The 13,099-nt window shown below is 41.6% G+C and overlaps 1 protein-coding gene across 6 annotated transcripts in view; it reads left to right on the top strand.

Moving 5' to 3' along the window:
- The window catches only part of MET (MET proto-oncogene, receptor tyrosine kinase), a 129,803-nt gene that overhangs the window by 4,669 nt on the left and 112,035 nt on the right, over positions 1-13,099 (top strand). The window contains exon 1 of one of the 6 annotated variants that reach the window (XM_014573353.4): positions 12,309-12,443. The exons of the other annotated variants lie outside the window; for them this stretch is intronic. Coding sequence (XP_014428839.2) covers positions 12,417-12,443 — 27 coding nt within the window. The 5' untranslated portion in view covers positions 12,309-12,416. Of the gene's footprint in view, positions 1-12,308; positions 12,444-13,099 lie in introns of those variants that run through there. 6 annotated transcript variants of the gene reach the window in all.

Genomic DNA, 13,099 nt, shown 5'->3' with positions numbered 1-13,099 from the left:
CAGAAAGAGCAGGGGTGGGCAAAAGAGCCAGCGTGGGCTGGATCTGGCCTGCCAACCTGGTTGATTCGGCCCATGGCTGCCCTGCCACTCCTCTACCCCCAGGCCCTGACTGGCCCTGAGGCGGTGGGAGGGAAGGAGTGTGCAAAGTCCCCTCCCGCTGCCAGGGATGGGTTGCACCTAGAGGGAACTGTCAGCTGTTCAGAACAGCTGGTGGTTCTCTCCATGCACATGTAGGGTGAGGGGGAGGTTTAAAACTTCATGCCCCCCCACATCCCCAGGCTAATCAGGGTCTGTGGGCAGGGGAGCATGGGAAGTTTTCTGTCCCCATGCCTTCTGCAAAGCCCTACCTATTCTGGGGTGGCTCGGGGCCACTTCAAAAATTTGTGGAAGTGGTCCCCCTTCTAAAATTATTGCCCACCCCTGAAATAGAGCCTGATATAAATCATTATAGTATGTCCTGGTGACTCCAGTGGTCTTTGAATGAACTGGGTACTATTTGTACCAATATTTGAGTTGAGATATGGAACTGAGATAAGAGAATTTGGGGCACTCAGTGTAGGATTTTGCTAGATTTCACAAACAATGGTTTTCATAACATACTGATACATAATATTTGTAGAAAATTTTCTAGAGAAAACCTTTGAAGCTTGTGTTTTACAGCTGTATGATACAGCTTCTTCTTCTACTCCTAGGGAAGTCAACATTAAATAGATTTTTTTTTAGAGGAGGCAATCCTGGAATTCATCAAATTCAGATGAAACCTCTTGTGAAATGAAAAATACGTAAATGCTGTACCTTCAAAGAATTACTGGTCTTTTAGGTTCTTATACCGTGCCTTTCACTGTGGTATTTGATTCCCAGCAGTGTTTTGTTGTGTGTGCCACAGCTGCAATTCTTGTCTTATGAACTATTTCTGTATAATTTTTCTTCCTGTATGATATGGTAAGGTACAAATAGGGATTCATATCTTTACAATAGCTCTTCCATTTTTATGCCTATCCTACTAAACAGCATCCAACTCCTTTTGATATGTCCTAGCATAATTTGTGCTAAGGATCTGTGATCTAGCTTGATAAATTTAAAAAAGGCATACAGCTAAATAAATGACATTTATTGAAATTCATTTTTACCACAAAGCTACTTCATTTCAAAAATATCAAGAATAGTAAAGGATTGCAGATGCAATTTGATTAAATCTGCAGTTGTTACCATTTGCCTTCTGAAAATTGATTTTTTCCTCCTCCCCCAAGCTTGACATGCTTACTGATTAAAAATCATGCATAGACTAAGACAGGTTACATTTGTTTGTATTTGTGTGCCATCCATGCAAATTCTAACAGATTTTGAAATGTACTGTAATTCTTCTACACTCACTCATAATCTACTAGAAAGGATGAACTTGCTTAGCAATAGCCATTTTTATTTTAAACTTTGATGATACATCTTTAAATTCTATTGTGTGAAGAAAAACACCTTATTGTGGAGAGGTTTCCTGTTTGTGTGTGTTTGCTGGAACAAAATCTTCCCTTTTGTGTTAACCAAACTTTTCTTCATAATCCAAAATGCTTATTGCAAGCTTTCCCATGAGCTTACTTTTTGGACAGGATATAATACTTATTTTTGCAAATTACAAATTTAATCTTTCTAGTCCAGCACCCTGGGGACTTGACTTGGTGCTGAACCAGAGAATTTGCCAAACCAAGGGAGGTCAATATTGTCTAGCAGCATTACCAACACTCCCACTGCTTACTGGGCTCTGAGAAGACATTTAGGGTAAATTAGAGTTAAATAACATTACAGGAGACTGACAGCCAGGACTGCTGGCTATAAACAAATTTTATGGGACTGCTGGAAACTTGACTACACACACAAGTGCATATCTGGCTAACTAAAATCATGTTAGACCGCAGATGTTGCTGGACCATTGAGTGCCAGGTTAGAGAGCTTCAACCTATATCTGTACTTTGCATTGGAGCTGATGACAAAGCATAGAAGCCAAATTTTGCCCTTGATTACACTCCAGCAACTTGACTGAGCTCAGACGTTGCACAGGTGTAAATCTATACAGGTTTAGGTAATACTAATGATCCATAGTGTGTCCCTCCCAATGTTTCACTGGAGCTATGGTTGCCAAATTTGTAATTGTTAAAAAAAAAATTGTAACCATAAATTTGGTTGTGACTAGAAAGTCACTTGAAACTTTTCACTTCTTGTATATATATTATATTTATTTGTATTAATAAATACATTTTATGGGCATTTGGTTTCCTTCAAACAAAGTTCATATGAAACAACTATCTGGCAGTGAGAGGACCAAGCCTGATGAGTTCTGTGCTCCCTGTGGACCATGACTGTTTATAAAAATTAATGGTCGTGTTGTCCAAAGTGGTTCATGAACCACAGGGTATGTGTACACTGTATTCCTCTTTTAAGAGAGGAATGCAAATGCAGACAAACAAAACTGCAAATGAAGCGCGGATTTGAATTTCCCGCACTTCATTTGAATAATCGCATCTGACCGCTATTTCAAAATACCCTATTTCAAGAGGAAAAAATGCCATGTAGATGTGGTTATTTTGAAAGAAACCCCTTCTAGGGTATTTCGAAATAGCGGTCAGACACGATTATGCAAATGAAACATTGGAAATTCAAATCCACACATCATTTGCAATTTCGTTTGTCTGTATTTGCATTCCTCTCTCGAAAGACGAATGCAGTGTAGACATACCCATACTGTGCATAGCTGGGACCGGAGTAGAGGCCAGCAGCAGGGCTAGGATATGCCTCCCTTCCCCTACTGCCCTAATAGCAGGAGCAGGTAAAATACATTTCATTGTGAATATTGTGAGGGAACTGCGTGGGCAAAAAAACTTCCCAGATTGAGGTAATTTCTGGGAAAACATTAAATCTATTGTCAGTTTATCATAAATAGAAAACAGGATTTTTTTTAAATGATAGAGATTTTAATACTTAAATTTAAACAAGGGATAGAAGGAGATTTGATATTTATTGTAACAGGGTTCAAGATACTTCATGTGGTTTAAGGAAGATTTGTTTGATACTTTTTAGAGGTAAAAATTGTGTCTGAATTCCACGTGTGGGGAATTAGCTTCTTTTGCAGGAGCTAATGTTTTTGCGGATGGAAATGGGACAACAATGCAGGAGTGGGTATTGCTGGGCAGCATAGAACCAAAATTAAAAAATAGTCCTGGGCAATATTCTTGCCAGCAAGTTAAGGGAATGTGGATTGGATAAATGGACTGTAAGATGGATAGAAAGCTGGCTAGACTGTCAGGCCCAATGGGTAGTGATTAATGGCTTGATGTCAGGTTGTCGGTCGGTTTCTAGCAGAGTGCCCCAAGGGTCAGTTCTAGGGCCGGTTTTGTTCAATATCTTTTTTTAGGGACCTGGATGAGGGGATGGATTGCACCCTCAGCAAGTTTGCGGATAACACTAAGCTAGGGGGAGAGGTAGATATGCTGGAGGGCAGGGATAGTGTCCAGAGTGACCTAGACAGATTAGAGGATTCGGCCAAAAAGAAATCTGTTGAGGTTCAAAAAGGCCAAGTGTAGAGTCACAATTTGTCCTTGACTCCCACCACTTTGCTCATATAGAGAAGCCATTTACTGTAGTCTTTTACTAGCTGTATGTGCCTTCTCTTCTCAGTTCTGCTGGCTTTGAGGAAGAGTGGCCTATTAGGCTGTGTCTAGACTACATGGCTCCATCGATGGAGCCATGTAGATTAGACAGATAGGCAAAGGCAAATGAAGCCGCGATTTAAATGATCGCGGCTTCATTTAAATTTACATGGCTGCCGCGCTGAGCTGACAAACAGCTGATCAGCTGTTTGTCCGCTCAGCGCGCTAGTCTGGATGCTCCCCTGCCGACATCAAAGCCCTTTGTCGGCAGCCCCGTTTTTCCTCGTGGGATGAGGTTTACTGGAGCTGCCGACAAAGGGCTTTGATGTTGGCAGGGGAGTGTCCAGACTAGCGCGCTGAGTGGACAAACAGCTGATCAGCTGTTTGTTGGCTCAGCGCGGCAGCCATGTAAATTTAAATGAAGCCACGATCATTTAAATCGCGGCTTCATTTGCATTTGCCAAAAAACCAAATCTACATGGCTCCATCGACAGAGCCATGTAGTTTAGACGTACCCTTAGAGTTGAAAGTAGAAAAGGAATAGTCCTTGCTCTTTTCCCCTTTAATGCCCAAATCCACGGTGCAGAGTTCTGAAATATGGCCATATTGACGTACTTCTGCTTACTGCCGTATGATGGCTATGCTAGGAGCCAGGCACAATCTGACCCTAAAATTGTAACTTTTGTGGCATAGGATTTAATGGGTGGAATCTAGTTTTGTTGAAGTAAATGTGAGTTTTGCCATTGCCTTTAATGGACTCTAGATTTCACCTCAATGCTCAGTCTGTGTTTGTACAGTATCTAGGACAATGGGGCTGAAACCCTGCATTAGAAGTAGAAGAGCTGAGTGAATTGTTTCATTTGAAATATTTCTCTGATAATAAAAAAAAGTTATTCTTTTTGTCGTTATCAAAATGGAAGCTGCCATGGGAAATGATGGTTTTCTCAAAGAAAAGTTTATAGAAACAAACATTTTCTTTGTGGATCTAATAAATGGTCAGTAATAACAACAACCTGTTAGTTAGGATGACCATATCTCCCGAATTGTACAGGACAAGCCCTAAGTGCTGGAATACTTGGAGATTAATCAAGATCAAAACTTTGATACTGACTCTTATTTTTACAGTGGATACTAGCCCTTATTTTTAAGGTGAAACCATGGAAAAGTCTGTCTAAATTTGCCCTTTTGAATGTGAAGTGTGTAGCTTGTTCTATTTGTAGATTTTTCCGTAAGAGTACTAAAATTCTGTATTTGTAGTGGAATACATTTTTGCACTCAAACTGGTGTAAGTTTGGAGAAACTCCAAAGACATCAGTTTATTCCAGATACATGTTGGTGTAGATGAGAGCAGAATTTCCTCCTATCACTTTAAGACTTGATAATTATATAAAGTAGAACTAGAATCACTGTTTCGAAAAACACACCATATATATTTATAGATTACTTGTATCTCCCACCTCCCAAAAATCCGTTTTTATGAATCAGTGTAGAGAAAGTATGATTAAAAACTAGAAGTAGCATTTAATTAAAGACAATGAAAGGTAACAGTACTTGAATATATGTCATAAGGTGATTAATTACCACTGTTGAATGTTATTGAAAATGATAAATGAATTACTGGACTAGCATTCAGGTTTCCTGGCAACTTCTTAATTGATTTTAATTTTAAATACTACATATACTATCCTGTAAATCTTTTGTTTAAAATCTTTAAGTTCTTAGCATTTTTTTTTCCTGAAAACCATACAGGTTGGACCTCCCTGGTCTAGCATCCTAGGGACCTGACTAGTCCTGGATGAGGGATTTTGCCAAGCCAAGGGAGATCATTTATGACCTCTCCTTACCCTCTCCCCCCCCGTGCCCTGCTGCTGGCCTCCATCCCCTGCCTTGCCCCCCAGCGGTCTTCCTGACTTCCCCCACCCCTGCAGCCCATCTGAGCTGCCAGCGCTCCACGGAGCCCAGCTGAACTGTGCCCCGCCTTTCCCCCCTCTCTCTGGGGATCCCTGGTTGGGTGGGGCAGCAGCAGCTGGGGAGCTCCGTCCTGGGGAGCCCCAGCATATTGGAATCCAAGTCCAAGCCCTGCAGGCTGGAGCTCAGTGACAGTGGGGCCGCAGCAAAGCCAACTACAGGGACGGGGAGCATGCTGGGAGGCCAGTGGCAGGGGGCCTCCTCGTATCCCACAAATTCCCTCCTTCAACACAGGTCAGGTCCTGAGGGTGCCAGACAAGGAAGGTCCAACCTGTACAACAAGTGAATTGTTTTTACAGTACAAAACCTCTTTCAGGAAATAAGACTGAAGAGTGAGGGTATGACTACACTACCACCCTAGTTCGAACTAGGGTGGTTAATGTAGGCAACTGGAGTTGCAAATGAAGCCCGGGATTTGAATTTCCCGGGCTTCATTTGCATCTTGCTGGGCGCCGCCATTTTTAAATGTCTGCTAGTTCAGACTCCGTGCCCGCGGCTACATGCGGCACGAACTAGGTAGTTCGGATTAGGCTTCCTATTCCGAACTACCGTTACTCCTCGGAGTCCGAACTAGCGGACATTTAAAAATGGTGGTGCCCGGCAACATGCAAATGAAGCCCGGGAAATTCAAATCCCGGGCTTCATTTGCAACTCCGGTTGCCTACATTAACCACCCTAGTTCGAACTAGGGTGGTAGTGTAGACATACCCAAAGATAGCTGAAAAATAAGAGATCCATTTCTCTACCAGATTATTGGTGCCTTCAGCATTTTTCAAATTCAATTCTGAATATAAGTTATTGACTAAGAAATACATGCATATTATTAATGGGGCTAAAAGCCAATCAGTCAAATTCTGGCCAATGTATTTATAGGGAATTCAAAGCTATTTGAAAAGATGATCCCCGTGTCATTAATTAATGTTACTAGGGAATGTAGCCTTTCACCTCCATTCTTTAGAGAATAATTACTTTTTTCATTAAACAATATGTAAGATTTTTAAAGATTTATTCTTCTATGGCCTGTCATCCTTTTGACTTATACCCTGCACTTCTCATTGTTTGTCATGTATCAAGTCTTGCCCATTTTAAATTATGAAATATTGAGATTTTGGTAGCACTTTAAAGACTAACAAAACATGCAGATGATGGTATGAGCTTTCGAGGGCACAGCCCACTTCTTCGGAAGTTCTATCTGAAGAAGTGGGCTGTGCCCACGAAAGCTCATGATACCATCTACATGTTTTGTTAGTCTTTAAAGTGCTACCAGAGCATTTGTTTTAGACTAACTCAGCTACACCTCTGAAGCTATTGAGATGTTATCTTAAAAGTTCTTCTGTCTGTTTGGATGTTTAAGGGCCCAGTTCTGAAGTCCTAACTCAGCTAAACTTGGACCTGCCCTGCTCCCGGAAGCTGTATCCTGTGCAAGTTAAAATTGTGACCCCTTATCCTATTGAGTAATTCTTAGTCACACAAGCAGTCCAACTTGGGATAAAGGTCTGATACACAGGAGTGCAGGCAAGAAACTTCAGCTTGACTTCCTAACCTCAGTTATGTTATCTGGGTCAGGGATTCAAAATTTAAAACTCTTGTTACATGACAGAGTTCAATAATCACTGTTGCCAGGGGCTGCAATTAAAGCATTGAATTCAGTGGTGTTAATTATTTGAGTAAGCATTACTCACAGGAGTAAATATTGCAGGATCAAGTTCTAAGTGACACACACATACCAAATAAGCCTCTGATAGGGTATAATTATCACTTTATTTTACTTTCAAGTTAGCAGGTCAAGTTGAAGACTTGAAGTAGTCTATTTTGAAAACTTAAATCCACAGAGCCACATCACTCATGAGTGTGAAAATCCACACACCAAGAAAGTAGTAGTTGTGCCGAACTAACCTCGGGTGCAGATAGTGCTAGAATTCTTCCATCAACCTAAATACAGATTCTCAGGGAGATGGATTAACTACATAGGTGGGCAAACCCATCTCAACACTGTAGTGAGTGTATACCCCAGCAATGGACAACCAGCACTGGTGAGTGGTCTGCATGAGTGGCCCTCCTTCATCTCAGTGGGCCACAGGAGGACAACCTGAGGCCTGTGGCCCACTGAGGTTCTTCCTGCAGCTTATAGACTCCTTGTCTGCCTCCCTCCCACAAATACCTCTCAGAGCATGAAAAACCAATTTGCAGTGTTCAAGTTCTGGGAGGGAGGAGGAGATGCGGGGGACAGAGCATAAATCAGCCATTCATGGCACTACACAAGTGCTGGGAGGAAGGGGGAGTAGTAGGAAGTGTGGGTCTCCAGTGCCTCAGTGCACAAGAGGCACATGGAGCAAAGGGGCACACAGAGGGTCCACAGATTGTAGGTTGCCCATCAGTGGTCTACACTGAAGGGCTACGTCTACACTGGACCCTTCTTCGGAAGGGGCATGCTAATTTTGAACTTGGGAATAGGGAAATCCATGGGAGATTTAAATATCCCCCGCGGGATTTAAATAAACATGGCCGCCGCTTTTTTTCTGGCTTTTTTACCGCTTTTTCTCCTTCAAAGTAGGAATAAGAGATACTCCGGAAAAGGGCTTTATTCCGGAGGATCGCGCCAGTCTAGACGCTTTTTTCCGGCTTTTCCCCAAGCTGGAAAAAAAGCGGCGGCCATGGTTATTTAAATCCCGCGGCGGATATTTAAATCCCCCGCGGATTTCCCTATTCCCAAGTTCAAAATTAGCATGCCCCTTCCGAAGAAGGGGCCAGTGTAGACGTAGCCAAGCAGTATGACAGTGCAGCTGCAACACTGAAGCTATGTTGCTATAGCATTTTAAGAGAAGACATAACTTAAAGGGAGCTTTGTCTCTAACCGTGACTTCATTAGGATTTTGCTTTCAAGTTAATAAAAACCTTTTTATTATTCTTTTTAGTGGAAGTGCAGGCTTATTTTAAGAAAGCTTAGCTTGTGGAATACAAGCTAGCAATCTGTGCTAGCATGCTTATTTTATTTATCTGAGACTCACCCCTACTTTTTTGTTCTTGGTGGAAAGCTCTCAACTCTGGAATGTTTAGTTCAGCAGGGAGAGAGTTCATTAGACCTTCACTAATACTGCAAGGCCTGCCTGTTGAGTGTGGGGCTGGATAAAATCAAGACCTTGATGTTGAAGATTTTTTTAATTGATTGTACATGCAATATTTTTGTATAGAAATTATGCTTTTGTATAGAAATCTCTGCCATAAGATCCAACGGTACTCTTTAATTTTTATTTGTAAGTAACTTAGTTATATTTTCATAGCACTTTGCTATTATGACCTAACTTATCTTTATGTCATCCTTGTTAGAAAAATGCATGATCTGAAGTCAGGAAGCAGCGTTTTTGCTTATCTTGCATAAAGGTCTCCAAAGCCTGACATGTTTTGACCTGAAAAGTAAGCCCGAGCAAGTGTGAAATAAAGTGAAGATCATTTTACAAAGGAGCCTTATCTTAAGACTATAGTCTCAGAGTGGTAGCCATGTTAGTCTGTAACTGTAAAAAAGCAAGTAGTCCTGTAGCAACTAGGGACTAATAAATATTTTTTGGTTTTGCCTATGAAAGCTCATGATACTTATTATATATTTTTGTTAATCTTTGGGGTGCTAGAGGACTACAGCTTTTTTTTAAGGACTATCAGTTGTGCATTTTAGCCTTCTCGGATATCTGTTCAATTAAACTATCTGGCTTCAAGTGTTTCTTCGCAGCTCAAGCAGTATCAGGAGCAAATATTTTGATTATTTAAATTTTACTATTTAATAGACACCTATCCCAAGTGCTGGCACTCAGGAACTTTAAACTGATCCAAAAGGGAGGAGGGAGAAGCATAAGTAAAATGATAGTAGCTCCTATCCACCAAAAACCCGTCCAGTTAGCATGAAAATAAATCCACCCTGCACTCTGATTCAGTATTCCAAAACTCTGCAGCAAACAAATGCAGTTTTAATTAGGGCCTGAAATCAGCACTTTGGGGGACTTTCACAATAAGAGTGGGAAAGAATTCTGTAGTTGATGGCCCCTCCAGAAAATTCTTCCAAAAAGAACCAAGTTCGCTCCAGATAATTCATCTCCACTGAAGTAACAGTGTTACACAGGGGAGGGCTTGGTCCCAGGCAATTTAGTGATTTATAAGTTATTACCAATACTGTAAATTCCTGCAAAATAGATTAGTAAGCACATAGGCTATGCTCACAGTGAATTATTCACTTAACAAATGGACCAGCAGCAGTTCAATTGCTAAACTGAACTGAATTGTACAGATGTGGTCTCCTCACCTCAAAAAAGATATTTTGGCCTTGGAAAGGGTTCAGAAAAGGGCAACTAAAATGTTTAGGGGTTTGGAACGGGTCCCATATGAAGAGAGGTTAGAACGACTGGGACTTTTCAGTTTAGAAAAGAGGAGACTGAGAGGGGATATGATAGAGGTATATAAAATCATGAGTGGTGTGGAGAGGGCCACATAATAGAAGAACTAGAGGACACCAAATGAAATTAATGGGTAGCAGGTTTAAAATTAATAAAAGAAAGTTCTTCTTCACACAGCATGTAGTCAACCTGTGGAACTCCTTGCCAGAGGAGGCTGTGAAGGCTAGGACTATAACAGAGTTTAAAGAGAAGCTAGATAATTTCATGGAGGTTAGGTCCATAAAAGGCTATTAGCCAGAGGATAGAAGTGGTGTCCCTGGCCTCTGTTTGTCAGAGGCTGGAGAAGGATGGCAGGAGACAAATCGCTGATCGTTGTCTTTGGTCCACCCTCTCTGGGGCACTTGGTGCTGGCCACTGTCGGCAGACAGGCTACTGGGCTAGATGGACCTTTGGTCTGACCCAGTACGGCCGTTCTTATGTTCTTTTGTAAACTGAGTAAGGTGTGCAGCTCTGACTAGAGTATATTGTAATAATCTAATCTTGTGAGAAAGGGAAGGTAGCATTCAAAAGAAAAGGTCATAAATTTTGAACCTAAACACAGATGTGGAGAAAATGTACCTACTTGATCATCCAAAAGCTACTGGGAATCTATCCAGACCAGTAATGTTAAAATGCCTATAATTGATTAACCATGAAAATTTCAGCAGTAACCTGGTTATACATGTGTTGGGAGTCAGCTCCCTGGGAGCCGGTGCACACTGGGAGTTGGCTTTTAAGTTGGCTTCTGATCATCGCCTGCCACCCTGTTTCTGGGGAGCCAACTGCTGCCCTGCATGGAGCAATGGAAAACTGCCCTGGAGCCAGATCAGGAGCTGGGTGTGCCATTTGCGTGATCGATAAAGCATGAGTTTATCAGTTACCGATTTGAATTGCTACACTCTGATATCCATAATCCGGACTTCAAATTATTAATTTTGGTAATATATGATGGATGTATACTACCAATCAACATTGCACAGAAGATGGTAATTTGTTTTTGTGAAGGATTTATCAAATTCAGCATTTCACTTTGTTTTGAATAAAAAAAGTGAAAAATTGGTTTTCTGAAGGGAAATTCTGGAAGCAGAGAATTATGTTGAAGCAATAAAAAGGTTTTGTTTCAACAAAATGCTTTTTTAATTTCAACTTTATTTTGTATTATATAGAATTTTAAAATATTAAAAACATAATATTTCCAAATGAAAAATTGAAATATTTAATATTTTTTTAAAATGTCAAAATGGGATGCTTCCCCATGACCAGAACTCTTTTTCCTGGTTTTCTTTCTCCCCTCACCAAAAATTGGCAAAAACCTACTCAATTTCACAAATCTTTTTTATATCCATAAATCCACATACAGGCAGTCCCCGGGTTACGTACAAGATAGGGACTGTAGGTTTGTTCTTAAGTTGAATTTGTATGTAAGTCAGAACTGGTACATATTGTAGGGGAAACTCTAGCCAAACATTTCTCCAGAGCTCAGTTTTATTCTCCCACACGTCACTTCCCTCAGTCCTTTATTCTCAAGCTGAGGTGTCTACTGAGAAAAGCCGCTCCGCGTCTCCCTGGTCTGCTGGGGGGAGCGTTAGCTTCGCGTCTCCCTGGTCTGCTGGGGGGAAGCAGCTAGTGTGGGGTTGCCTCACCCTGTTTGTAAGTAGGGATCCGATGTAAGTCGGATCCATGTAACCCGTGGACTGCCTGTACTCTGACAGGATATGATTGTTAGCATTTTTCCAGTCAACTATAGATATCTTAAAAGACTAAAATGTTCGATCAGTTCTAAGGTCATTAGTAAAATGATTTTCACTTAATCTCAGATTCATTCAGACTTGTTATTTAGGTCACAGCCTAAATATGCCTGGGTTTGGAGACCTTTTTGGTCCTAGAGTTCGTGAGATAAGCAGAAAGACTGCTTCTCTATTTCCTCTGACTGCTTCCCCCAGCTTACCATTATCACCTTAGTCTTTAAAACTCAACATGGTTAATCAGCTTCATCTTATCTATACACCAGTTTCACCTATACCGTGGAGGCACTCGATCGTAGTGTCTGGTCTAGATGAGATGTTCTATAAAGGAGGGTAGCAGCAACCTACTGAAAATATCTGACTTTGTGTCTTCATACTCTGCCTTTTGGTGCCAAAACAGTGACAGCGTTTACAGTGCAATGTGATTTTTGTTGGGAAAACATCCAGTTTTGGTGATGTAAAGCTTCCAGCCTCATGAGTCATTTTTGTCTCCCGCTCTCTCCCCCCCCCCCCCATCATTGTTGACAGAGACAGTGTGGACTCTGCTGTTTGTTTTGTCGAGAAAACTAGCTTCTGCCAGTGTCCCACAGTGCTTGCCCTGATGGCTATGCTCAGTATTTTGTGATTTCAGCTGCCCCACTGGCATGTGCTCCTTCCCTTTCAAAGCTCTGGTAAGTATCTGACAGATGAATGAGCTGCTCCGTTTGGGAAACAAACAAAGAGAAAATCATTGGAATGCTCCTGTTCTGCCCTGCTAGGAACACAGCAGCAGGCAGACTGATGCTGCAAGGGGAGGACTGAAGAGACTACTGTGCTGCTTTGACATACCTGAGCTTGTTGGGATTCCCTTTGTGAGCGCTCCATGCTAAGGAATCAGCTGTGCCTTCCCATAACATTGCACTGTGGGATGCTTATCCACATTGCTTTGATCTGTCTGTCAACTGGTGGTAGCAATGTGCCATGAAGATGAGGTTTACACTATAGCCTTTTTTTTTGGAAAAAGCTACTCAAATTGCACTCCGCAATTTACATAGCTTTTTCCGATTGCTTTTCTGGAAGTGGCTTTTCTGCCATTTGGCCCCGTCTAGACGGGGCCAAATGTCGGAAAAGCCTGCTCTTTCGAAGGAGCCCTTATTCCTCATAGAATGAGCTATACAGGGCTCCCTGAAAGAGCGTATTTGTTCTTCCACAAAAAAAAGTGGAAGAGCAAACGCGTTCTCTGGAAACCCTGCAGTATAGATGTACCCAAAATGTTGACAATGGAAGGCAGAAAACCTGGTTTGACCGGTTTCTCACGCTTTTGCATGTGTTAACAGCCGAACCTTCT

Source organism: Pelodiscus sinensis, chromosome 1 (genome assembly GCF_052426305.1).
Source record: "Pelodiscus sinensis isolate ZL-2025 chromosome 1, ASM5242630v1, whole genome shotgun sequence".
NCBI classification, from domain to species: Eukaryota; Metazoa; Chordata; order Testudines; family Trionychidae; genus Pelodiscus; species Pelodiscus sinensis.
The sequence above is the reverse complement of the archived record's forward strand: the minus strand, read 5'-3'. Positions and strand labels throughout refer to the sequence as shown.